Source organism: Molothrus aeneus, chromosome 4 (assembly GCF_037042795.1).
Source record: "Molothrus aeneus isolate 106 chromosome 4, BPBGC_Maene_1.0, whole genome shotgun sequence".
NCBI classification, from domain to species: domain Eukaryota; kingdom Metazoa; phylum Chordata; class Aves; order Passeriformes; family Icteridae; genus Molothrus; species Molothrus aeneus.
Window position 1 is genome coordinate 50,598,373 of NC_089649.1, and position 27,409 is coordinate 50,625,781.

Consider the following 27,409-nt stretch of genomic DNA (forward strand, 5'->3'; position numbering starts at 1 on the left):
AATATTCCTCTACTACTGAGGATCAGTTAACATTATGGAACATCTACATTCAGTTAACATTCAGAAACTACTCCTCCTATGAAAGCACTGGAAGATGTAACGTTACTAAATCTTTCAAGTCTTTCTTGACTTACCCCCACCCATATACTTTAAGAAAAAACAGAATTCTTCAGTGTCCAAACACTGGCAGAGAGGTTGTGGAGTCTGCAACCCCACCATATTCTCAAAACCTGACCAAACAGCCCTGCTTGAACCAGGCTATTTCAGGGCTTGGGTAATGTGCTTCAGGCACTCCTGCTTAATGTGATTACTGGGTTGAACCAAGTGATATCCAGAAGTGCCTCAGCCTGGATGGAGGTTTTTTTTAATTGTTAAAAACACTTTACAACTGTATAAACCATAAAGCAAGAAGAGGCTTCTGTCCACCCCCCACACTTCTGCCATGAAGCCTTTGAACACATCTAGTTACATGACAGGATCTGTAATAACTGCAATTATTGCATTAATCTTGTATAGAAAAGCAATTATTAATAGAAATACAAGCACAAAGTACAGCATGGTCTCCCTTTTTTATTTATATCAGTATCAAAGCTCTGTTGAGTTCTTGTGATGATCATAATAAACTAATTTATATTTTTTACAAATAATTATTCAGAAGCAAACCTTAGTAAGGCTCAGAAATCTGAAATTACGGCAAAGACTCACTATTTACCAATAACAATTACTGAGTAGGCCATAAAATACCTGTTTTTATATAAAACACGTATTTTGCCAGTGATGACCAATTAATTCAACATGTGCAGATAAATCGATGACAGCACTTCCATTTTCACTTAGTCCTTCCCTCCTTGGATCACTGGCACACAAATGACAATGCCAAATTAGTGCCAAATTCAAACAGCACTGATCCATTATCCCCTATCAATCTCTTCCAACAACCAAGAGATTGAACATTTAGCAGAATGTTGACTGTTATGTTCTCAAGTCATAGAAAGTTATGAAAGCAAAACAGACAACTCTAGGATCCCAGGAGTTTCTATTATGTCTATATGGACTTTAGACAGACAAACCAGATGGATGTCTGAAACAATAACAAGGTCAAGGAAGTCTGAAATGCAGCACAAGGAAAACAATACACAGGAAAAGGAAGAAGCAGACTTCCAAAAATAAAGGAGAAACCATAGAAAATACTAATTGGCCAGACTGAGCTGGGACGACTGCAGCTGGTTTTTTCATCACGCTTTTTTTGGTTCACCTCTCTGATTAGCCATCCTTACACCATTCTTCACTGTCATGAAGTATTCAACAATCACAAAAAAAGTTACAGCAGGTCTTGTTTTTCAAACTTCTGTATCTAATTGATTCATCCTCTAGCCAGTAGAAAAGGTTGTCCTAACTTAAACAATGTTGCCCATGCTAAAAAATGTAATTGTTCCTCAGTCAAAGATTGCATTAGGAAACCATTAGCAGTAAAGAAAGTTTTTCGAGGTCATTACAAGGCCTTATTTTTTAAGCAAACAGACCAGAGAACTATTCTAACTACTACTGAAGGTTTACTAGAAGCATTAAGCAGCATGAGAAACTTCTGGTTTAACTATGACCAAGTTCAAATGGCAAATAATTTATCAGTATTACTTCTCTTCATTTTTTAAGGACAGAGGAAGTCTGTCTCCTTGACACAACACAGAAGTCAAACAATATGAACAAAGCTGCCCAATTTGTATATATTTTTAAATTTCTCTGAATACTTTAGGGTAGTTAACTCCATACATATAAAAGAGGTTGGTTTGGCTTTGGTTGGGTGGTGGTGGTGACAGCTTTTTAGTCTGCTTTACTTTTGGGGTTTTTGAACAATTTCTTAATTTCAAACTACATAAAATATTTATCATGCAATGTCCATGCGAACCTTCTGGCTTTTTAAAAAAACAAACACATGCACATATATACTTACAAGCTGGGGCTGCAAAAAAGTTCCTATTTGTAATACATACAAAATAGCAATGACACAGGACTTACATCATTAGCTTCACTGAGTTGCCCCACAGTGGATCCTTTCTCATCTTTCCAAAACCACCACTGATGGCACATTTAATAAAGATCTGCTGTTAAAAACTATAATGCACTCTTCTGTCAGGAAACCATACTTTCTAATATATAAATCAGATGTCAGCAGAAGTGGCTGCTTCCTCCTGACAAAGGAATAATCAGAATACAAATTAAAATTTATATTTTTCTCACTTTAAGCAGTTTTAACACTGAGCAATACACTTAATAGGTTTGAGAAGATTAAGCACAACTAATAACTTAAATAAGTACCCAACATTTCAAGCTGAGCTAAACTGTAAGTTTTCCTAAGGATAAGAACATCTACCTGATTTCAGTTTTTAGATGACTTCTTATTTTAAAAAAGCTGACTTACATCAGGTAATGAAATAACATAGCAGAAGAATTAGCTAGAAATAAATGTAAGTTTCCTCACTTGCCATTCCACTTGGTCCTTCGCCACAGTTCTTAACCATCTTGAAAAGGTTTACATATCCATGCTGATGAAGACTAGATTCATTCCACCATGTGGGAAATTAGGCAAGTAAAATCTGGCACATCAAAATAAGATTATGTTACTTACACAGCTTATTTGTAAAGTCTTACTAATGCTAAAGAACTGCACTTTGGTTCATCAAAGCATCTGCCAACTCCTAATCCATTGTGTACATACCAAAGATGTTAGGTCTACTCAAAGTCTGACAATTCCAGTTCACATATTAGCCTAGAGCTTACTCCTCACAACTCTTGGGCTTCCAAACAAATTTAAAAAAAAACCCAATCAGCAATAAAACCACCAAACAAAATAAAATAAAGAATAAACATCAACAACAAAAAAACGCAAACACACAAGAAAACACCAAAACCAAACTGAACATGTACACCTAAATTAGGTAAAGAATTAGAAACAACTATTCTGTCAATTCCTAACATGACAAGTTGATGGCCTAAATACTCTTCACAAGAAATGGAGATACCCATCTCACATTTTACATCTAACTTCATTCCACTGCTCCAAAGAATTAAAAACTGCTATCAAAACACACAAAGCACTTCACTTAAGCACAAACTTGATGAGAATCCAAATTTACAAAACAAAGGACATGTTGCAGACATAGAAAGTTATTCACTTCAACAAAGTGGCTTCAGAAAAACCATACCAGGAAAAGCTGAAAAGCCATTCAATTATTTTACAGAACACCCTTTCAACAAAGGTAATTTCCACATTTGTTCATTTGCACTTTGAGGTTTCCTGAGTGGAGAAAAACTATTAAGTATTTAAATACAAGCACAAGAGGAAAAGCAGCCAATGAAATCAAACTGACAGCAATTCATTTTGCTTTCTAGTATTTATAAAATAAGATTATTTTCTTTTTTGGCCAAAAGCCACCCCTCTAAAAACCAGAAGGTAAAAAGGAAAGAAAAAACCAGGAAATGCCTTCCAGCAGATTTTTCTCAGTGAGTTTAGGAGTAGCAAAGTTGGTTTGGGAGCCTTTTGCTGTCTTCCATTTCTGCCAGCAGTCAGCAAGGGAATAGGCCACTTCATTATTGAATGTGAAAATCCATACCCAGCTAAAGACAGTGCTTCTGGAAACACTTCAAGGATCTTTTCTACTCTCTCCTTCTTCCACTCTGTGTTATTCGTACTGGTTGTTCCAAGGTCCTGTTCCACAGTTTTAACAAAGGTCCTCCTTTGTCATATCAAGTTCTGTCAGAGTGCAATACACCAACAAATAGGTCTAATTCCTAACTAACTTACACACACCTGCTTTATGCAATCTGTTCTGCTAGGATTTTTTTCCACTTTTGTGATTTTTAAGTCTGTCCCAGGTCAGACAGATTCTTTTGAAGCTGCTGCAAAAAAATAAGTATTCCTTTGAGAACAAAACAAAAGCTTCATCCAACTACACACAAAGTTCAAGAGTACAAAACCAGCACAAACTCATCTGAAGTAGATGCTTATGAAGCAAACACAACCTGCAGGAAGAACAGAGCCATGTTTCCTAGGAAGGACTCAAAAACTCTTCTGCACATGCCATGTCATGAGAAGTCAACCTGCAGTGGAAGTCACCAAGTATTTCACAGGTGACAGAAGCTGTGGAACCCCACATTGTGCAGTTTCCTTTCAAGACACAAAGCTGCTCTTGCTGGAGCCCTTCCATAGAGCTCCCAGAAAGGGACAGTCAAATCTGGTGGATGTACATGATTAAAGCAGTGATGTAGGAGGAGGAAAGCCACCAGTGAGTGTGTTCTCCACCACCAGGCCTGCTTGAAAGGAACTTCCTATTGCGGTGTGCTGAAGGACAAAACTTGGATTTGGGCAAAAAAATGCAAGTGGCCTTGGTATTACAAAGAGTGTAGATATGCAGCATGACAAACTTATAAAAAACAAAAACAACCAGTTATTCTCCTTGTTTAGGAGGAGAAGGTTGTTGCTTGGGTTTTTTTGGTTTTGAGTTTGTGGAGTTTTTCGTGTGGAAAATAGTAAAGAGTATCTGCAAAATGTTTTTCCACTTCTAGGGACATTTAGAGATATTTGATCCTTTTATAGCTTCCCTTCTATGTCCTTCTCCCATACAGCTCTCAGCCCTCTAAAGCATGCTGAAGAAAGGGTTTCCCATGGCAAATTTGGCTTTGAGAGGAGACCTTCGAGGATGCTGAGCTCTTGGGCTACCTGGGCTGTCCCCAGTGCACACTCTACACAGCCCAGCTGTGTTATGTGACCTATGCCCAATCTCTGAAGTGATGCTGCAGGCTCAAACAAAGATGAATCTTGTGGTAATGTTGGTGCTTCTGCAATTCCACACGTGACATCAGTACTACTGCTTAAGATTTTATTCCAGCTCCCCACTACAAGTCAGAGAGGTATTTGGAAAGAGGAAAGAGAACTCCAGAAGTCCTGGAGCTGCAACTTGCCCACATCATGCTTCCAGAGACTATTCAAAACTCAGCCTTACTCAGTTCTGACAGGCAATATAACTGACAGCTAATTAATACCCTACTGGCATTCTTACAGTAGCAGAGCCTCTGTGAGAAAAACTAAGGCAGCAACATCTTAAAAGTCAAGGATTATTTTTTTAATGGAGTTGTTCTGCATGTAAATTTAGCTCTATAAACATTCCTGAAATAGTAATTTGACTGTGTCAGCCACTTAGCATAGATTACAAAGTACACAGGCAGGAGTAAAAGACAAGAGACTGCACAACACCTGAGACCTAAAATCTCCCAAAGCCCCATATGTAACATTTTTATATTCCCTCTATATATCAGTGGCTTCCCCAGATGAAAAGCATTAACACTAATACAAAAGAGGAAGAGGATAAAAAAAAAAAAGTGTAAATAAGGCAACAAGAAATAGAGAGCAACTCCATAGCTAAAACAAAAGAAAAACCAAGAGACAGTAAGAAAAAGCCTGTATTTATTGAAAAATAAAATACAGGATTTTAACACGTGCTTTGATGCTGTTAAATTTTCCTCACCAGTTTCCTTCACACAGTCTACAGGAACCCAAACTGCGCACACGTGCTGCAACATGTGACACAAGCAAGCCCTGTCCCAGCCAGGGTGACTGTGCTGGGAAGAACGAGGGTTAAAACTTTCAACCTTACAAACGCATACCATGCTTAACTTTTTCTGTCTTTCTTTAATTTTCTCCATTTGTTTTTAAGCCTTTGGCTCTCAAATCTCAACTAGAGACGGGTTATCTAAAACTTTCACTATTTTTGGAAGAGTGAAAGAAGTTACTCTCAACTTTTCACTGTAAGGTTCTCCTACAGGACTAAGAGGCAGACTAAACTTTTTCAATGCATTATATAAAACAGCCTATAAGTCTCTCTTAACAGTCACGCTGTCCTCAGTCTTCCAGTACATGAGTTAAGACAAGTACTGGTAAATATGTTTGGGTTTTTTTTCCTCGCTTTTGAAGCCAGGCTCCTCCAAAGTCCCAGTGACCTTATGGTACTTGACCAGCAAAACTGCAAATCCTGTCCAAAGCACGGAGAGACACTATGCTACAAAGGTCACAAACAATCTCACGATAAAGACGTCTCAGCGGTTCTCGACTGTAAGAATGAACAAGCCCTCAGAGTACTCAGAATCCTTTGATTTCATTTTGAACGGGGTGAATTTATCTTGGCGACACGAAGTTCACCGGCAGCCCGCACTGCTTGCTGCGGGGCGGGCGGCCGAAGCCTTCCCACCGGCTGGCCGGCCCTGACCCTTCCTTCAGCGGCCACAGCTGCCGGCAGAGCAGCAGTCGGGATTATGCAGAAGGCCGGGCAATTCGGTGACGGGCGGAGGGGGCCAGGCCGCCGGCACCGCGGCGCTCACCACAGCGGCGGGGAGCGCCGAGGCCGCACGAAGGCCCCGGGGAGAACAGGCCCGAGCGGCGGCCCCAGCCCGGCGGCGGAAGGGCCGCCCGCGACCACACTGCCACTACCGCGGCCGCTTCTCGGCGGCGACGACCCGCGCCCACAGCCCGGCCGCGGGCGGGCGATCAAGCTGCGCCGCCCCCGCCCCGCTGCCTCCCCTCCCACCCGCAGGCAACTCCTCTGCCGTGACGCCGGGGACGGGTCCCCCGGGCCCGCCGCCATACGGGACGCGTCGCGGGGGCCGCCCGCTTCCCGCCCCCGGGAGACCGCGGCGAACAGCTCCACGCCCTATCGGGAGCGGGGGGAGGGCGAAGCTCCTCCCCGGTCCCGCTGCCAGACCCCGCCGGTCGTTACCTCGCTCGGCTCAGCTCGCTCGCTGCCGCCGGCGGCGGGCGCGGGGCTGCGGCCGCGGGAAGGGGAGGCTCGGGCGGGGCGTGCGCCGCGGGGACACAGCGCCGCTCCCCGGCCGCCCGGGGAAGCGCAGCCCGGGAGGAGGCGCCGCACCGCCCCCGCCCCTTCCCCTGCCCGCCCGGGCCCGCGGTGCCGCCCCGGCCGGCTGAGGCTGAGGGCCGCTCCGCGCCGCAAGCCGGCTGGGAAACCTGCGTGGGAGGGACGGCAGAGCTGCGCGGTGAGAGCCGCGCTGCTAGGTACGGTGCTACGGGGGTAAGTTCAGCAACGGCGGGGGATCGCCGGCAGCTAGCGCGGTGACATCTCTCAGCCGTGTAGTGACAGCTTTCACACCTGTAACAAAAAGCGTGAGTGTTTAGTTTCTGCTGCTGCTGCCCAGTTTTACTAAAATTTTTAACGTTGAGGATATCTCCCACAGTCTAGAATGACGCCGTGGGTCTGCAGGCTCATACTGAAGGGGAAATGGCAGAGGAGAATGAGTTTTTAAGGAAGCTGAGGAGTGTCGGTGGGGTCTGACATCAGTGATTGCTGTGGAAGCTACGAGCTGCAACAGAATAGAGAAACAGCTGATTAGGAGGAGAGGGCTTCATTGTCTACAGCAAGCAATGGACACTTGATGGAGATGGACAGTGGAGGATTATGGAAGGATGAAAGAAAAGAGATGTGCTCTGGATGGACTGAAATGATGATAAGTAGCCCTAAATTAGAGCTGTTGTAAGTCACCATGAAAGGAACCAAGTGAACAAGAGTTTTGAATTTATCAGCACGTGTTCATACGCAAGGTGCAAAAGGGTTTTAGGGGCAGAGCTCCTAAAATAAAATTATTTTCAAAACAAAACAAACCGCCAAACAACACTCAAGATGAGAAGATTTTACTGGGAGAACTTTTCTGTAGTTTTTATAGAAGTTCATTGATTTGAGAAATTTCACTGTCACCAAATGGGCTTTAAAATATAGTTGGAAAATTACATACGAAGTTTACCCATTACTGATGTCTGAGAATAGGACTTCATTACATTGCCATAGGCATCCTCGTCGGCTCTGTCTCCCTGCCTATCCCAGCAAGGTAATAGGCAGGGTCTCCACTACTTGGTGCTTGTACATCCAGTTTTCCGGGGATGGTTTCCTGTGCCCATTGTCTTGAAGTACCTCCCTGCCATCTGCATGCAGCCGCCTCCCGTCAGGCACAATGCCTCAGGAGGACATTGCTGGAGGTGTCCCACTGTGATCTTCCTAGGGAACAGAAACAGGACACTCCTGTGAAAGGAGAGAAGCATTTTCCCTCCCAACGGGGTGTCACGACCCACTTGGTAGGGTGCTTGATGTTCTTTAGAACTTCTCATCACGCTGAACAAATACACCAATCCAGGTGTCAGGGAACTTTTATGTCCTATTGTATCATCATCTTAACTCCAGCAAGCCAGCTATTTAGTCTCAAAAGTGTTGATTAACAAGCCCTTAACTTTTACAACTAAGTTCAACAAGCTTCCAACTCACACAACAAACTTCAAGTCTTGGAAGTGTTGGCTAACAAGCTCACAATTTAATATGCTCCCAATACTAACAACATTTCAGGTTCCCTAGTGGTCTGGATCAAGGGTAAGAGAGGAGGAAGAGACAGACCAATCCACTTTCTTTTACAGTTTATCTGGTGCACATGTGTTATATAAAACAGATTTTTGCACTCTTTTGTCCATGCATGCAATACTAAGCCCTTTAGAGCCCTCCAGGAAATGAGGTCTGTGGGGATCCTGGAGCCCCTTGTAGTGAGGTGCCTTGCAATGGGGGACTCAACCCCTGCCTTGATGCAGGCGCACTGAGCATGAGTCTCAAGGCAGCAAAGAAAGCTGGCTTCATACAGCACTGCCCCAGCTCCACAGGACCCTCTTGCAGTCACAACTTTCCTGTCACAGCAGTCAGAACATGCTTACGTGCTTATGACTGGTTCTCCATGAGGGGAGTAAGGTCGTCTCCCAAGCTGCAGATCGATCCCTCATGATGTGATTCATCCCATTCAAAGAAAGTGGCATCCCTGAGCCTCATTTGTCCTTTATTTCCCTTCAAACAGGGAAACATGGAAGATGTGGCCTTCAGAGGACTACTAAAGATCTGCTTATTTAGCACCTAATCTTAGATGCTTCACAAGAAAGACCAAGAAGTCACAGCCAGCTTTGTGTCTCATCACAGGTACTCCCAGTTCTGGTTCCTTAATGGCCTGCTGGAGAGCCTCCTTCTGCCACCAGCACCCAACTGTTTCCACTATAGATGTAACTTTTAATTTTAATGCAAATAATGAATAAGTAAGTGCAAAAGATAATATTTGGTTTTAGGGTGAACTATGTACACATGGGTAGCTCAACAAAACTGCAGAAGGCTGCTTGGGGTAATTTGTCTAAAGCTTGTAGGGATCACAATCTCAAAGTGCTGGCTATTTAGTAGCACAACAACAGAGATTTTTTATGTGGTATTTCTCAATATATGTATTTCTCAATAAAAGTAATGTAAGAAAATTTGAAATTCATATTCAAAATATTTAATATTTTGGGAAATAAATTGATTTAGGCATTGCTAGTTTGCCTGTGACTTTGCCATTTCAGTACTTATCTTGTAGATACATAGTGTGCAATATTTAAATAAACAAGGACAAACATTTACACTTCTAATACAATACATAAAGCCTATGTCATCCAGAGGATGTGCTTGTAAATCTCAAAAAGGCTGTCTCTTGCCATGACTCACAAAAGCAAAATAAATAATTATTCAATACACTGCCATTGTACGTGTCAAAAAATCTGGAGGAAAATTTGCCTTGATTGGAACTTGTGTGTGTGTGATGTCAAGTGACAGTTTCATGCATGTCCTGGGAGCTGTTTCCTTACTTCATGTGTTCAGTGTCTGGACAAGTATCAGAAACAAAATCGTTTTTCTTCAAGGGCGTGATGCTGGTAATGTGTTAATCATACGTTTGGAAAAATAGGTCATGTAAATTCCAGTGTAATGACTGCATCTTTATATTTTTAAGGTTGCCAAAAAAAGAGGGAGAGAGGTTTTCAGTATGCTCTAGTCTGATAGCCTCCATTAAACTGCACTGCTAGAGGGGTGTTGCTGCTGGCACTTGATGCATGAAACTATGCTGTTCTTTGCCAGTTGTACATATTACAGTATTTGACACCATGAAAATACCAGACTAATTTGGGCACTGGCAGATTTCTCACTGTCACAGTTAACACTGTAAATAGGAGGGATTTGATTTAAATAGGAAGGATTTTTGATTAGAAAATTATAATCACGTAATAGAGGCTCTTTCAAGTTTTGTGTCCTTCAAATTTTCACACAACTTTTTCAAACAACACCATAATCACCTGTTATATATGCTGTTGGTTTGGGTTGGGTTTTTTTTTTCCATTCCTTTGTCTCTCCTTATGTCTGCACTTGGCTTGTTTTTACTTGGAGCGACTTGAACATACAGCATGTAATCTGTGCTGTTTGGCTAAAGTGTTTAGTCTAGTCTTCACTGAATACTTTAGCAATAGATTTCCATTTTAGTTTCTTTAGTGCTGCCTTCTTAAAGTAAAAATACTTTAGTATGTTTTTGCTTTTGTTATAAATCACATTAAAGTAGTAATATTACCAGAGTGGAGCCATAGAACAAGGAAATGTCAGTCCCTTATAATGTTTCTGATTATGTACTGTCTACATCTACTCAGCAAATTGTGATTTCCTTTCTTCTACATTCAAAATGTCTTTATACTCAAAAAAAAAATTAGGTTTTGATTTGCAAGAACAATTTGCAGCTAAACTTTTGGCTTGAAGAATGTACTGGTGTGGCAAGAAATACATGTTTAACTTTGCCAGTTTTAAAGACTTGTTATTACTTACAGTAACACGTTAAATATACAATTAAAAATACTGTAGGAAAAGGCCTGAGGAATAAGTGTGCATTAAAAATTAATGCCTGCTACAGTAAATCTGAAATAAGTTATCTTTTCAGGAGCTTAAGGTACAGTTTTTATCATTATTCAGAACTTTGCTTTGGACCATTAATATATCAAAGCCCTGAACTATCATAGGTTTTTCCTTCCTCAGAAAGGAGAGATGAAAAGAGTCTTCATCTAGTTCCTGCAGAAACCATTTTCATAAAAATTGATCCAGTCCCACAATGCTGTAATCTTCTTCCTAAGGAATCTTCCACATTCCATTGCCAGCTTTAGATTTCATTTACCATTGCAGAAACTAAAGAGTGTTAAAATTAAAGCTATCCTTCTCTGTTTTTTTTTTTTTTTAATCGATTTACCTTAATGCTGATTTAAGATGTTTAACTTGGCTTCTTGGAATGTCTCTGTCTCCTGTTAATATTCCTTTGTCCATGATCTTAGACTTTGTGTTCCTACAAAAGATAACTCTTCCCCTTTGCCAGAATGTGATTTCCAAAGTAGAAATTTAATTCCTTAAGGAAAAAAAAAAAAGAGGGAAAAGTTTTATAAAAAGAAATGTGTGCAGAGTACCTCACATACCTGTCTCTTGTTCTCCACCCATCTCTAGATTTAAGTCAAATGCATAGTGAATGTTGGTGTTTTATCTCCATTAAGAAATTCCCTATCTGGCTTCTATACTTGCAGGATATTGATCTTCTGTTCCATATAGCAATCGATTTGCAGAGTTAACTGAAGAAACAGGGAGGTATCACTGCAGTAATGCTAGTTATTTCACACATTCATTTTTTAATTCCAAATAGCACAGATTTATTATATCTATATTAAAATAATGCCTCAATTCCCTCTATACAGGATTCTATTTCAGCTTTATTTTAAACAGGAAAAAAGAGTATTTAGAAGCAGCAGAAATCTAGATCATTAAGGCAGATTTTGCCCCACTGAAGACAATAGCAAAAATTCTGCTGATATCAATAGAATTGCATTTTTAAGTAAACAGGTCACGCCTATTCCAGTATTACCACGAATGAATACTAAAGAAATCACTTAGCAAATCAGGACTTTGGTTCACCTGTCCATCAGTAAATTATCAAAGGAATTTATAACATTACCAGTGAAGGTTAATAATTGCAAATTTTCAAATTCTTGTTTAAACACATGCTAAAGCAGCATATTACTAGTCTTCATTTAAAGTACCTGCACTTTAATGAGGTACTCCAGATATATTGCAGAACAGAAATAAAATTTGCTCATTATACCTGTTATGCTAAACATCTCCAGAATATATGAACCATAAAGATGCTTGGATTTTGGGAAAGGAGGTGCAGAGAGATAATGACAATAAAAGCTATTATCCAAGAACTGAAGGATTATACTTAATTGTATCTTCTCTGCAGGCATAGAGAATGAGGTCATGCTTGTATAGCTGACAAAATCCTCACTGCTACAAGGACCTTCTGAATTTGGAATAAGCTCACACTACAGATTTGATTTGTGGTGAATCTGATTCCTGTATTGGATGTTCTCTGCTCTGCTGTTTTTATCAATCTGATATGTCAAATTCAATAGATACCAAAAATCCACCTTAATCTGTTTAAACTGCAGAAATGGAGAACAAACAATCCTTAATATGCCACCATGGCATATGATAAAAAATAATAAGCTGACTTTGATTGTAACTGTCATATTTTTATTTGTTGAATACCACTTTATTTTTAAAAACTGCATTGATCCTATCCTATGGTAAATTTAATATCAGATATCTTAGAGATCTGCATATTTAAATGGCTTAAGAACAAGATTAGCAGTAAAATTGCATTTCTGTGGTTTTTTTTTTAACTGATTTCGTGTATATCACTGCAGGAATTACACTTAACAGGAACAAAATGAATAATCATTGATGCTTCTGCAACATCTACCATTCCCAAAATGTTTTGTTAAAAAACCAAAATAACAAAACCATGAGGGATTCACTTAATACATCTTCATCAAACAAAATGCAACAGCTGCTTAACTATGCCATGCCATAACACAGAGTAGTTAATAAGCAGTTACTATCCATCTGAAATGGTAGGAGCTTTGTCAGCAGGGTGCTGTTATCTAAACTGGAATTTGACCAGGATGTGAAAGTTTACTTATTGTTTTTTACAAAACAATTATTTTCTGCTGATTAAGATAAAGGACACTTCACGGAACAGTATCATTAACGGCCTCCATTCATTCCTAAAGCCAGAGCTGTGAGAACAAAACTGCCCCAGAACAGAAAATCTCCAGGTTTCCAATCCACAAAGTGTCTGCCTTCAGGCAGTTGTTAAGAGGACAGGCACAGTTGCAGAAGAAATGTCACCAATTTTGAACTGGGCTAAAATATTCTATATTAAGACAGAACTAACATAATTCAAGAATTTGCAGTGACACTTCAGCATTTTATGTTCTTGGGCAGCTGAGCGAGTTCTCCTGGGATATCTTACTAAGAGCCAAATCCCTAGCATAAGTGATAGCAACTGAATCCAAACAATTCCATGTTGGACTTTGTCTTCACTAAGGAAAACTTAGGGTAGAGGCAGAAAGGAAAAGAAGCTTGTTTCATTTAGTTAGAACAATATCTCATTATATGTATTAGATGGTTAAAATAATCTTATGCTCCTACCTGTTTACCTTCATCAAGATAGCATGTAATAACTACAAACTACCTTGTTCATATTAGGATTTTATCACTTTAAGGTACTCTATATCTCCTAAACTAAATATTTTCCTTAGAGCAAAAGAGATGCATTTTCTCAAATATATTAATTCCCAAGTTTACTTAATGTACACATCATCCTGAGATGCAGAAATAAACACTTGGAAACAAACAATTTAAAATGTCAGTTTGAAAGAAAAGGAAAAAAAAACCCTATCTGTTATTATTTTCTTTCAATTATGTAATACTATAAGTAAAATTTAGTTGATGTATTTTTGTATTTTATGGGTTTTTTGATATCAAGTTATCAGTCTATTTCACCTTACTAAATTTTGGGAAAAAAGTCATTACAACTCTTCTAAATAAAAACTAGTACTTTCATTCTACTGGAAATTTTGAGGTGTCTTGTTTGCTCTGATTCAGAAATTTTAAATGTTAAAATATTGGACCTTGTTGCAGGATGGAATTTCTAAGTAGATCTAATACTCAGTACAAGTCTGAATCTTAGGCAAGTTCCAATCATTTACTAATGTTACTCTAATGAAAAAATGCTTTTACCTGTCAAGACAGACTGTCCTCCATTGCCCATGCAATTCATTTACCAGAAGTTAATTGCTTGCCAATCACATGTGATTTAAGGACCTGTTTTCTTCACAGTGACTGACCTTCAATTAATGTAAAATTAAAACAGTATAAAAATGTATTTTATTTCTCTCCCAAAATAGCTTCATAGAGGCCTTATTCTCAAGTACAGATATGTACAATACATGTCCTATTGAGACATTAATATTTTACAAAATTTTCTGATGCCACAACCCAATGGCTTCAAAATTCTACAATATATAAATATCTTGCAGGTATCCTCCTTAGTGTCAGTTTACCTCACCATTTGTTACACAAAAGCTGCTAGTTACAGCAATCCTTGTGCTTGACATCTGTTACAAACATCTGTGGATTACTCCAACTGCTTGTAAAAATGAATTAGGGAACTTGTTATGGTCTAAAACCACTAGCACTTATTTATTAATTAGATTTCAGTAACTAGTTTCTGAATTTGAATAACTTGTATGCCAGATGTCTTATGCTGAAACAAGAAGCCAAGGAGATGGGGAAGGGAGCAGCAAGTCAGTGATGTGCATTTAAAAACAGCTGTGTAGACTACCATTTTTAAAGAAAATTCTTTGTTTATTATGTGCCTCTTTGTAACTGTCACATGATAGAATCTAATTATTTAGCTAGGAAATGAACAGATAGCTGTTTGCGTGTTGCTGAATGGGGAAGGCCTTCTTTTGCTTTCCTGTAAATTCTGACCTCTTTGGGTTTTTTTTAGTCCCTTTAAAATCCCCCTATCACTTCTATTTTTTAACATTTCATACCCTCTCTCACTGGAAACGGGGCCACATTCTTTCCCAGTGAATAACACCAGCAACAAAAGAAACTCAAATTTAGAAAGCCACAGGCTATCTTACAGTTTCAGCGACATAAAAGGACAGTTGCTCCTTCTAACAGGACAGTCTACAGTTTCCAGTTTATTTAAGGACTAGGCAAAAATTAGTTAGCTTGTACCTGTCAAAATCATGAAAATTCCAAGTTGAAAGAGTGAGGGAATCATATCTTAAGAAAAGCTCCACTCCACCCTGCTCTAGGTTATGACATTCAGATTGGTATCTGCAACCTGATACACACAATTCAGGATGGAGCAGAAGTGGTGTCATTTGGATCTGGGCCCATCTGTAATGGACAACTTATTAAAAACCCAGTCAAACAAACAAACCAACCCCAAACAAAAACAGTTGATACAACCAGCATGAAAACATGTTTAAGCTTTTTTCAAAGAGATTATCAAACACTGAACTCTTTCAACTGCTTTATTCCTCTGATTACATTCCCCAAAACCTGGAAGAATGAACAAGCTAACTTAAAAGAACATTGAAAGAGGAGTAGTTCATATTTTCTGTGTAGTTCTTCAATTTCTGAGTTGGGCATTTCTTCTTCTGTACAGTGGTGATGGTTAGGAGACTAAAATGTATACCTTAAAACTTCAATGAGAGTTTTGTCTTTGTCTCAGTTTTTATTATGAACTTGCATACTTTCTATGTACAAAAAAAAAAAAAACAAAATTAAATATACTACACGGTAGAAGAGTAGAAAAGGAAAAGGTGTACTGTATGTTACACATTCAGCAGAACAAATTGCCAATTTCCCCCTCATCCATTGTGCTGGGTTTGGGTGGGGTAGAGTTAATTTTCTCTACAGTGGCTGGTATGGGGCTGTGTTTTGGATTTGTGCTGAAAGCAGGGTTGATAATACAGCAGAGCTGATTTTGTTACTGCTGAGCAGCCCTTACACAGTGTCAAGATACCTTCTGTGAGGAGGCTGGAGGTGCACAAGGTGTTGGGAAAGGACACGGGGGGAGCAGCTGACCCCACCTCGCCAAAGGGGTTTTCCAGACTGTACAGTGTCATCCTCAGTATTTAAAGCAGGGGAAGAACAAGAAAGGGGGGCACATTTTGAGTGATGGTGTTTGTACTTCCCAAATACACGTGGTGAAGCCTTGATTTCCTAGGGATGGCTGAACACCTGCGTGCCCATGGGAAGTGGTAAATGGATTCCTTTTCTTTGCTCATGTGTGAGGCTTTTGCTTTACCTAGTAAACTGTCTTTATCCCAACCCATGAGTTTTCTCACTTTTACCCATCCAATTCTCTTTCCTATTCGCTGTGAGAGAATGATTGAGCAGCTGCATGAGACTTGTTGCTGGCTGGGGTTAAACCAAAACATCCATATACATGCTGGTAATTATTTTCCTCAGCAGCATTATGCAGTTTGTGACTCTGACAACTCTTAAAGACACATGTTTTTGGACTTTCTGAGTTATTTCTGATTATACATGTACTTTTCAAATTCAGCAGTTATAAAACGCACATACAAGTAAATGTATCTAAATTATGTTTAAACCCATTAATGGGATGAAATAGAAAACAAATATTTCCATAATTTAAGCTTGTTTCATCTATTTTTCAAAACTTTACACTGTCAGGTTCACTGCTTTAGTGACTGCAGCCACTATCATACATATGTTCTTCCCAGGTCTCAGCAAGAAGACTAACCATGCAGCATCAGAACAGCAAGCAGGACATTTGCATACAGAAATAAAAGCTCCCAATATATTTTGATGTAGCTCTCTAGTTGATCTGAAACTCCCCTTCATATGTAAACAGGGGGCAAAAGAAATCCACAACCATCTTCATTTTAACTTTGAAATTTAATAGTATCCTCTGATTTTAAAAATCTTCTCACAAGTTTGTTCAGCTAGTTTCCAAAGAGATTATTATAGTGGCTGTTAAATATGGAGAGCCAAAATCAAAATTGAAAGGAGCCTTTATATTAAGTAAATAGAACTGTACGTGTGACTGGTTTTAAGATATATAACAGAACATTTAATTATGTTGTTCTTAGAATTTGGCTTCTCCCGTTCATCTTGAATTTGGCAAAATTGTACTTACAGATAAATGATATTTAAAAGATGCTTACAATTCACTCAGTGCTACTTATTTCACCTTCTATCTCTGCATTTTTTGTTTGCTCACATGAAACTCCTACTGCCCAGCCAGCTGCAGATTTTCTACTACATGTGTTCATCTTTGCTCATTCCATTTCTCCTGTTCATTCATACCTTTTCCTGAGTTCCCATTTCCTGCACCCAGCAGCAGGTCAACGGACAAATCTCTTAGAAAGGAACAGAGAGACAAACACCAAAATAAGGCGTTGGTAAGACAGAAAAAAATATTACTGCAAGTTTGCTTAAATTTGGGAAACTATAGAGGCTTTGGGGGTTTTTTTTGCTCATAGATTTTGTCAGCATTTGTGCACTTCTTTTAGTGTTATTTTGTACCTGCTCTATGAAGGAGCTTCCTTTAGGGGATTTAAGGATCTATTGCTTTCCTCCCTAAGAAGTAACATTATTCTGTTCTTGCTCTATTCAGAATCTGATAGACTTGTCAACATGTTTTTTCATTTAAATAGAAAAATTCATGCCTAATAGTGCATCCAGGCAGCTGAATGATACTGAAAATGGATTAAAAATATGGTTCCCTCCAGTTTTCTTCTGGATTAGAGGTGGCTGCTGAGCAGATCTTGAAGGTTTAAAAATTTATTAAATATAGGTCAATGGCATTTCATAAACAAAACCTAACTACATCTAAAATAGTGACTTAAATGTTTCACATGGTGGCTAAAAGTCTTTTTCTGGCTTATTAAAGGATTTAGATAAAGGAAGTTAAAAATTTTAGCAAGTGCTTCCCTGAAAATATAAATGATTAAGTATAAGTATGCAGTGTCTGGAAGATAAAAAGCACAGTACAGAGATATACTTAAGAAAGCAAGTGTTTATGTGCTTGATACAGTGTAGTTATAGTGTATTACACAGAGTACACATGAGCTGCCTTGTCAAATTCAGATAGCCTATAAATAGTGGTATTAGATGCTGGTGAAATTCTTAGTGGATACATACCAGTCTACTTTACAAACAGTAATCCCTCTGCTGGCATTAGTATCACCTTCATTGATCACTCCATCATCATGGACTTTTTTATATTGCATCATCAAGAATTTTGGCTAAAAATCTGTATGTCATTAACACAGTTTTTATATTACTAAGCATTTTTGTCAAGACTATACTTTTCTCATTTCTCTATTTACTCATGCCTTGTCTAGGTTACTTCTGGCTTTGTCTACTCAATACTTGAAATTCTGTGCTCTCTTCAGACACCAATTCAATATCTGCTTTGTCAAGCACCCACACAAGTACTGGCTCAAATAACCTTATTTAGCATCTCTGCTGCCACATATCCTGAATTTAGGAAAATTTTCTTCCACTGGTACTCAGTATTCCCTGCTGCTGGATCACTATGTTGTCAGTGTGCTGCTACTGCCATGCTGTCTGATGATCTGGATGCAAATATACAGTGCATTAACTGAAGTAGAATTGTAAGGATGAAGTGACTGGAGCAGCACAAACCAAAGAAGTAATTCTATTTCATAAATGCAAATGCAAATTGTTCTTTATGAGGGTTTGAAATTCCAGGTTTCATATTCAGGTTCCAAAATGGCATAGTGGTGTAATGTTTTAATGATTATCCCCTTGAGCCATTCACAGAACACATTGACTGGATCATCATTAGTTGCTCCCCTAGTGCATAAACCTATACGATCAATATATTTCCTGACTTTGTTCAAAGGCAAACTATAATGATTCTCTTACTCACACAGTCATACACACACACACTTTGATGCTTCCCTGTGTTTGATAAATGCAACCCTTTTTTAAGCCTCTGAATACACCACATAACCTATCCATCAACATGAAATGACCCAGTCATTAGAGCACAGCTCTGAGGCTGCACATCCATTCATCAAACGTCTTTCTTTTACCATAATGGTAAATTCCAAGTTCATATTCATTTGTAAAATTTCATATCATTCTTTTCTTTACTGCGAGCAGCAGACGCTATATCTGTTGGAAGAATTAGCAACAGCACCATCATAAATACAATCAATGCTTTTCACAAAAGAACCTCTTAATCAGAACTTGCTAGTACCACACATGTTCTCAGTTTTTAATAGATCATAGGACAGTTCTTATTTAATGGGGCAGGGGGAGAAACTCATTGTTTTACCTCCAGAAAACAGCTGCCATGGGCTAAATATACTGCCAAACTTTCCCAATTTTCCCAGTAGTATTTCCTGTAAGCAGTCTCATACACCCAGAATTTCCCTAAATCTGCCTTGTTATTTGAAAAATTATAAAGTGAATATAAAGAACCATGTGCTACTATTAAAATGAAGGTAACTGCAAATTTCCTTGTAGCCTGGCTGGGACAAAAAAGATATCTTAGAAATACTTCATAGAATGGAAGAGTTGAGTTTGAATGGACTTCTTTGAAATGACCTTCAGCTGATGACATAGCACTGTCACAACCACATCTGTTGTCCACCAAGTATTAGAAAGACAATAAAAGGCTAGTGAAAAATACAGGGTATTCTTGAGTATGCCATAAATAAAATAACCTTACTTAATAAAAATTGTGTATTAGCTAGCTTCATTATAAGTGGTCTAGCTACAGAGACTGTTCATAAATTCAGTTTACCTGGGATCAAATTTACCCAATCAGAACCTGTCCAACAGAAACTAGAAAATGTTGAAGAATAGTTGATCCATCCATGGCTTTCCTTATAAAAGCCTGGAAAAAAATTACCATGGAAGTAGAAATATTTGACTGGTGAAATGCCTAATTTTTTGCTGTAGCAACTTATCAATGTGACTTTTGAGAAATTATTGACTGTGACAAAGAAAATTGAAGCTTTTGTGATATGGTGCAAGCAAAGACATCTTCTGGACAGAAAGGATGATAAATGCACATATTAAATATATTATTGGAGAACAGTAGACTTGGTTGTCAGAAATTAATAGGTGTAAATGTATGTGCTTTGGACACATCAGGAGCAGAGATGGAAATAACCTTGAGAATGTAATTATGGAGTGAATGGTGACAAGTCATCATAATTGAGAGCAGCTAGAAAGGAGGTGGATAGATGACATGCAGTAGGCTGCTGTAACTTCAGTTTCTGAATGTTCAAAACTAGCAATAGATCATGGAGGCTTCTAAAAATTCTCCTGTGAAATCACCAATCTGCAGGTGCCAATAAATTGATTTTACTTTACTTGCAAGCAAATGAAAGAAGCACAATCATTCTGTCAATAGAGTGGTTAGTAAATTAAAAATGTATTCATAAATATATACTTTTTCACAATAGCTTAAATGTTATGAACAGTGACAATCTTCACCATTTCTGAATGAATATATAGTCTTGATATATATATACATCATGTATGATATATATATCATATATATATGTGTATATTTGTGCATGCGTGTGTGTGTGTACGTATATGCTGGGGAACGAATTAATCAAGAGCAGCCCTGTGCAAAAACCATTTGGTGATGCTGGTGGATGAGAGGCTGGACATGACCCAGCCATGGGCACTCCCAGCCCAGAGAGCCAAAGGTGTCCTGGGCTGCATCCAGAGCCCTGTGGGCAGCAGGGGAGGGAGGGGATTCTGCCCCTCTGCTCTGCTCTGCTCTGGTGAGACCCCACCTGCAGGGCTGCAGCCAGCTCTGGGGGCCCAGCACAGGAAGGACACAGATCTCTTGGAACTGGTCCAGAGAAGGGCCATGATGATGATCAGAGGGCTGGAGCATCTTTCATGTGAAGAAAGGCTGAGAGAGCTGGGGTTAGTCAGCCTGAAAGAAGACTCCAGGGTAACCTTGTAACAGCCTTCCAGTACCTAAAGGGGACTTAAAAGAACGATGGTGACAGACTTTTTAGCAGAACCTGTTGTGATAAGACAAGGGGTGATGGTTTTAAACCAAAAGAGTGTAGATTTAGTCTAGATATAAGGAAAATATTTTTTACCAGGAGGGTGCTCAAACACTGGAACAGGTTGCTCAGAAAGGTTATGAATGTCTCATCCATGGTAACATTCAAGGTCACTCTGGACAGGGCTTGGAGCAATCTGATCTAGTTGGAGATGTCCCTGGTTACTGCAGGAGGGCTGGACTGACCAGATGACCTTTAAAGTCCCTTTCTAACCTAGCTATTCTATAATTCTATGATAACTGCCCTATTTCCAAGCATGATTCATAATAAAGACATTTTTAGGCAGCACATGGAGAAGCCTTCCTTACCAAAACCAGAGCAAAAATAACATTTAGACAAATCATGGCTAGGGATCAGTTTTAAAAGAGTTTATCATCCATACAGTATTTGGTCCTTCCCTTTATTCAGAACTGGTACTACTCAATGAAGACTCAGTGAGCTGTGGGACTCTTCCGCAGGAGCACTTTGTGTCTCCATTTGATTTGTCTTTATAATATAATACACATAAGTCCTCCTGCCCCCTTCTAGAGATTTTTATCTTGTCAATGTAGAAAATGGGAGATACACAAGTCCCTGGTTTTCTAACAAAGCTCACTTCCTGGGCTATTCTAAGACTAATTTCACTGTAAATACGCCCTGGAATGGAACACCTTTTGGAGCTTTTTCATTATAGCAATGCACATTGTCAAGAAACTCACCTCTGACCCACCTCAATTTACAGCATATGTAAAATACATCAATAATAAAAATAGGTAGTTAAAACAATTAGATGGTGTTATCAAAGATATGTTATACTGCAATGACAGATATTACTTATTGCAGTTCACAACACAGTGTCATGTCTTAATGTCACTGTTTACTTCTTAGTCATTGTTACTATCCATGTTTACTGTATTAATAAAGACCTGAGGAGAACCACTAAGCAGTTCCTGGAAACATGTGAGCATAGTTTAATTTAATCAACATGAATTAAAGGATTTTCTGTGCTTGAAGTAATCACCCCATACTCTCTTCTGTTTCACCCAAAAAGTGTTTTGTTCTGAAAACTCTGTGCTGCATTATTTTCCCTACCAGTAAAAGCACATTTTTCCTTTCTTGAGCCTTTCCTTGAACCTGTCCTATCACAATACAAAGAAAGAAGCAACTCACAAGGTTGCCCCACAGGTGTTTGGCACCCTTTATTTCAGTTTGTTTATGAATAACACTTGCAAACGTAGTCTAAAATACAATCAAAACAAACGAGAGCAGATCGGAGCAAATACATTCCAATAAAAGTAAAGTGAGTGAAGGTAATAAAATTCTGATGCAAACAGTAAAATCTGGGTAAAGACTAAAGAACTCAGTCATATTATTAGACAGAGCCATCCAGTAAAACCCAAGGGATCATGTGAACCTGGCTACAGCTGTACAAGCACAGTCCAAGTCAGATCTCAACTGCTTGCTGAAATTAGAAGGGTGAAGGTCAAACAAGCAAAAGCAACAAACCAGACACTAGCAGCTGTAATTGTATCTGATAAGAGCAGATTTCAGGACTATTCAAATTAAGGAGTACCACAGGTCAGATTATCTGAAGCTTTTATGCTTTTACATTCTGAAAATGCCATGCATATATTCAAGCTAATTGGCAGTTAAGTGTTCATTCATACGTCCCTTAATTGGGTGTGATACCAGAACTAGATGCTCTGTTTTAGCCCTTTAGAATTTCAAATGGTGCAGAAGTACAAATCCCACTGCTTCTCTTCTGAGAAAAGATAGAACCATTGCCTAATAAGCCCACGATTACAGAATTTGCACCTACTCCTCTCAGCCACTTTGCTGATATGATTTGTTCAAGACTCACTCAAAACACTACATATCTGGCTAACATACTGCTGACTAATCACTCATTACCCATAAAAGCAGGAATCTTGTGTGAACTGCTCGATAGTCAACCTTACACTGATGCCTTTCAAGACTTTCTGTGTTATTCTAATGTCACTATTTATCTGAAATCTGCAAGAAGACAGAGAGGTCTTGGTCCACAACTAAGAGTACTTCAGTGTGGGGATTCACAAAGAACTTGCATAAATTGAAACAGAATTTTAATTGAATGAGCAAACCTTACTTGGCACTCTCTAGTCAAATCTTTGAATTGCCTTGTCTAACTACATGCTACCTTCTGTGGAGGGAGAGAATGTAAGAAAATAAGACAGTGCAGAAGGTAATCTCACACCTGAGGAGTTGCAGCTGTACTAATCACCAAAGATTAGGAACAGCCCTGCCCTTAACAGGCCACAGCTGTGTCCAATAAGAAGACGAGTGCTACAAAAGAGTGAGTTAGGTAGGTGAGGAGAGAGTTGGAGTTTGTTGGCTGTGCTGGGAAGAAGAAGGAGTCAGTGCTGCAGGGAGCTGCCCATGAGAAATCACCAAGGTATGGGAGCTTTGCAATAAGATGACAACAACCTTCAATGTACATATTCCTTACAATGCAAGACTTTATCTTATTCTTTGATGAAAAATAAAAGCGATTAGAAGTGCACACTAGAGGCTTTGCACTGTGTCTGTCTTTAACTTAGACTAAAAGCAAGTTGTGGGAGAATAGCCCTTGACCATTATGTTCTTAGTCCTACTTCACAACCCACTGAATAAACAATTCTAAATAAAGATGGTGTCAGTTTGTGAAAAAAAATCTTGTGACTACAAGATTACAACAAGAAGTTATGATATTGTAGATCACACTAATGATATACATAAAACAGTGCTTTTCAATATCAGCTAAAGAATATTTGAAAACAAATATTAAAATCCATGAAGTTCAGAGACCTAGCTATAATTTCTGGAATGCAAAACCTGTAGTACTTCAATTCTGCCCAAGGAGAAGTCTGCCTAACGTCTTTCTAGCTCTATGTTGAGTTCATGAAAAAAAACCTTAGCAATGGACTCTTTAAATTTATTTCTTCCATTATTTTTACTGACTTAGATTCTGTCTTTTTCTATATAAACTGAAACAAGCTCATATAGGTTTTTCATATATACTTTATTTAGTTACAGAATATTTTTCTAGGATTTCTTTCTAATTTATTCTGCTAAAAGAGGTGTATTAAAAATAAGGAACCTACACCAAATGGTTTATATTAGTAACTTGATTGGAGAAGGAAGTACCTTATGTAACAAATTTAAGGATAGAAGATCCAAATATGTTCAATGTATATAAGTTCTGACAGTACCTCTTATTTGATTGACAACAAATTAAAGTTGATAGCTAGTCTGAGTCGTTACATGTTAAGGCAAATCTAAATGGGCCCTTTAGTTTAGATTCAGAAAAAGGATGACATGCTTTGGCTTTATTTATTTACTAAAATCAGTACAACCTTAGGGTGACCTGTCTATTGTGAATGCCTAAATCCATTGATCCTTAAGTTTGGAGAGAATAATTTCATTTAAGTCTGGATTCATAGCCAGATTTAAATGCCTGGTCTCATGACATCGTTCTAAATTTCAAAATCAGTGTCAGATTCTCCAAGTGTTCATTGCAACTCAGTCACTTTCACTATAATCCTTCTAAGCTGGTTTCATAGAGGCTGTGGACATTCAAGGCTTTAATTCCCCTAGGACAACACTGCAGGGAGACAAGGAATGCAAATATAGAAGAGCAATTTCCTACCCACATGCTATTACACCTGACATTCCAAAAAGCTTCTCAGTCTGTACATTTTCCACCAGCACCTTGTAAAGCTGGAATTTGGCATGCTTCACCATATTCTTACTTACTTACCCCTTTCCCATCCTCTCCCACCCCCTCACCCTCCTGCATCTGTCCTTTGCCACTGCTGGGCCATGCTAGCCCACCCTGCTGTGCCTGGATAGGCTCCTGTCATACCTGTGCAACCCCCATGGAGCGAAACATCCCTCTGTGGAGATGGTCCTGACCTCCTACCTTCAATTTTCTCTGAAGAAAATGCATTAGAGATTTCCAAAATAAAGAAAAATAATACTTTTAGCTGGTTTGAATAAAAAAAATAAGCAGCTGAAGATCTGAAATTAGTCTTGATCAGCTAGAAGTCATCTTTCAGCTGTCACATACCTTCTCTGAACAGTACGGGCATCTAGAAAACATTTCATAGCCACCTACACTTCAGACAGGGTACATACTGCAGATTCAAAACAGACAGATTGATCCCACTTTGCTATTGACTTTCCAGACATACCCCATCCCTTGGCAATATGAATATTAAATTACAAAGACATTTTGCACGGAAGGATTTCCTGAGTTGGCTGGTGAGGGCTCCTTTGGTCTGCATATTCAAGTTTCTCCTTAAGATTTATAACCAAAGTGTGGATACTCTCTTTCCCCTCATCTGCCTGAAGAATTACTGCTCACTCTCGCCTGCCACCGCACTCTCCGTGCCACCCCGCACGCCGTTTCCGCACACTGTCTTCTCCTTCGCGCTGACCAGGCCCCAGATGCCTGAGGGACCGGCCAGACGAGCCCGCGCAGCCATGAGCGGCCCGGGCTCCGTAAGGAAGCAGCAAAGTAACTCTCGCCTTCCCGCCCTGCAGCCAGGACCCCGCAGCCTCGCTCGCTGACACTGCCAGCAGCCGGGCATCGCCGCTCGGCGCCAGCCGTGCCCTCGCCGCCCCGGCGGAGCCTGCCCGGCCCGGCCGCTCCGGGGCTTTAGGCGCCAAGCTGAGGCAGCGCTGCGCTGCCCGCGCCCGGCACTGCCCGGCACCCTGCGCGGGGCTCCGCGTGGTGCCAGACCCACTGGGCGGCCTCGCCCTCTGCCCGGGGCGGGGGCTGGGGGCTCCTGGCGGGGCGTCGCCGCCGGCCGCGGGCGGGAAGGGGCGGGGGCGGCGCGGAGGCTCCTCCCGGGCTGCGCTTCCCTGGGCGGGCGGAGAGCGGCGCTGGGTCCCCGCGGCGCACGCTCCGCCCGAGCCTCCCCCTCTCCCGGCCGCCGCCGCCGCCGCTGCTGCCGCCACCGAGCCGCTCCCCCTCCCCCAGCCAGCGCTCCCGAGCAGGAGCTACCGCGCCGCGGAGCAGGAGGCGGCGGGAGCGCCCAGGGCAGCGGCCGGCGGGGTGGCGGCGGAGCGGCGAGCACCACCCGGCACGGAGGCTGCTCAATGCTGCACCTTCCGGAGCTGCATGAGGTAAAGGCGGCTCCGGGTCCCGCTTCCCCCCGTGCTCGCTCCCCGCTCCCCACGGCCGCGGGGGTGTGTGCGCGGAGCCGGGGCTGCGGGGGGCTCTTTGTGGGCCCGGCCGAATGCGGGGCGGCGGGGCGGGTGGGGGGGGTGCGGGGCGAGGGCTGAGGGGACATGAAGTTGCGGGAACAAATGGAAAGTGGCGAGTGGCCGGGCCCCCTCCCCGGGGGGGCTCCTGGGGGCGCGGGAGGGCGGGTGGGGGGCTCTGAGGGAATGGGGGGGTCGCGGGGGGGTTTTGTTTGCGCTCGCCGCCGCCTCCTTCCCTCCCTCCCCCTCTCCTGTTGGCTTCTCTGCCTCCCGATAGTTTTGAGGCCTAACTGTTTAGGCCTCGTCTCCCGGCTCCGGGACCGGTGTGCCGGCTCCGAACCACCCCCTGGGGCCGGAACGGCGTCCCCGGCCCACCCCCCGGGCCGTAAGGGGCCCTCGGCCGCGGGGTATCCTTCGATTGGGCCCCAAATTTCATTGTAAAACCGTCGGCTGCGAACTAACAGTGTTGGGCTGGAGCAGCCCCGCAATGAAAGGAGGCGCCGGAGGGGAGCGGGGAGGCCCGAGTCGCGGGGAGCGGCGGCGGGCCGGGCCTCGCTCCCGCCGGGATGCGGCGGGGACAGCGCTGGGGGGCGCGGCCGGCGGGGCGATAGCCGGGGCCTTCAGCGAATTGAGGGTGAGGAATGGAAAAAGAGGGTTAGAAAGTCGTTTCTATTCTGCTGAACTTTTGTTTTCTGACCGATAGAGGCCGGTAGAGGACTGTGGAGAAGGAAAGTTTATAACCAGCAGCGCCAGGATGGACTTCCCTGCTACCCAACCAAAACCTGCTGCCGACGGTAAAATCATCTACTATCCTCCTGGAGTGAAGGAGATTACGGACAAAATTACCAACGATGAGGTGGTTAAACGGTTAAAGGTGAGCAATTCTGACCACCACCCCCCTCCCTGAAACTTTTACTTGTTAAGGTAGACATTTTATCACTGGAATGGAGAACTGCCAGAGTTTTGTTGTCCTTCCTGCCTGCAGACCTTTAAGGGAATATGACTTCATTGTTTTTCCTTAAAAGCGGAGGACCCATTTTCCCCATTTTTTTGTAATTCACTACTGTTGTCTTGTGAGTTCTCTCAATGCTGGAATTGGTACATTAACTGCTAATTTGTACATGAAACATATCCACAGTTTAGAGGAGAGGTCTGAAGTAGAATCACAAGTAATAATTACAGGATATGCTCGCAAAATTTTTTGGCAAGCCAGGTGGTGTTTTGGGTTCCGGCATTTGAAGAAAGTATAGTTGAGTGGAGGAAGCAAGTAGGCCTACGTAAGGGTAATTTTGATTGAAAAGATCACAGTGTTTGCCAAAAACAAAGCTTAAT

The 27,409-nt window shown here is 41.0% G+C and overlaps 1 protein-coding gene across 3 annotated transcripts in view; it reads left to right on the plus strand.

Moving 5' to 3' along the window:
- Window positions 1–25,871: 25,871 nt before the first annotated feature.
- The window catches only part of PDS5A (PDS5 cohesin associated factor A), a 77,843-nt gene continuing 76,305 nt past the window's right edge, over window positions 25,872–27,409 (plus strand). Inside the window, exons 1-2 of one of the 3 annotated variants that reach the window (XM_066548489.1) lie at window positions 25,872–25,999; window positions 26,781–26,951. In XM_066548489.1, coding sequence (XP_066404586.1) covers window positions 25,973–25,999; window positions 26,781–26,951 — 198 coding nt within the window. In that variant the 5' untranslated portion in view covers window positions 25,872–25,972. The remainder of the gene's footprint in view (window positions 26,000–26,780; window positions 26,952–27,409) is intronic. The other 2 variants (XM_066548490.1, XM_066548488.1) reach the window with 2 other exon arrangements.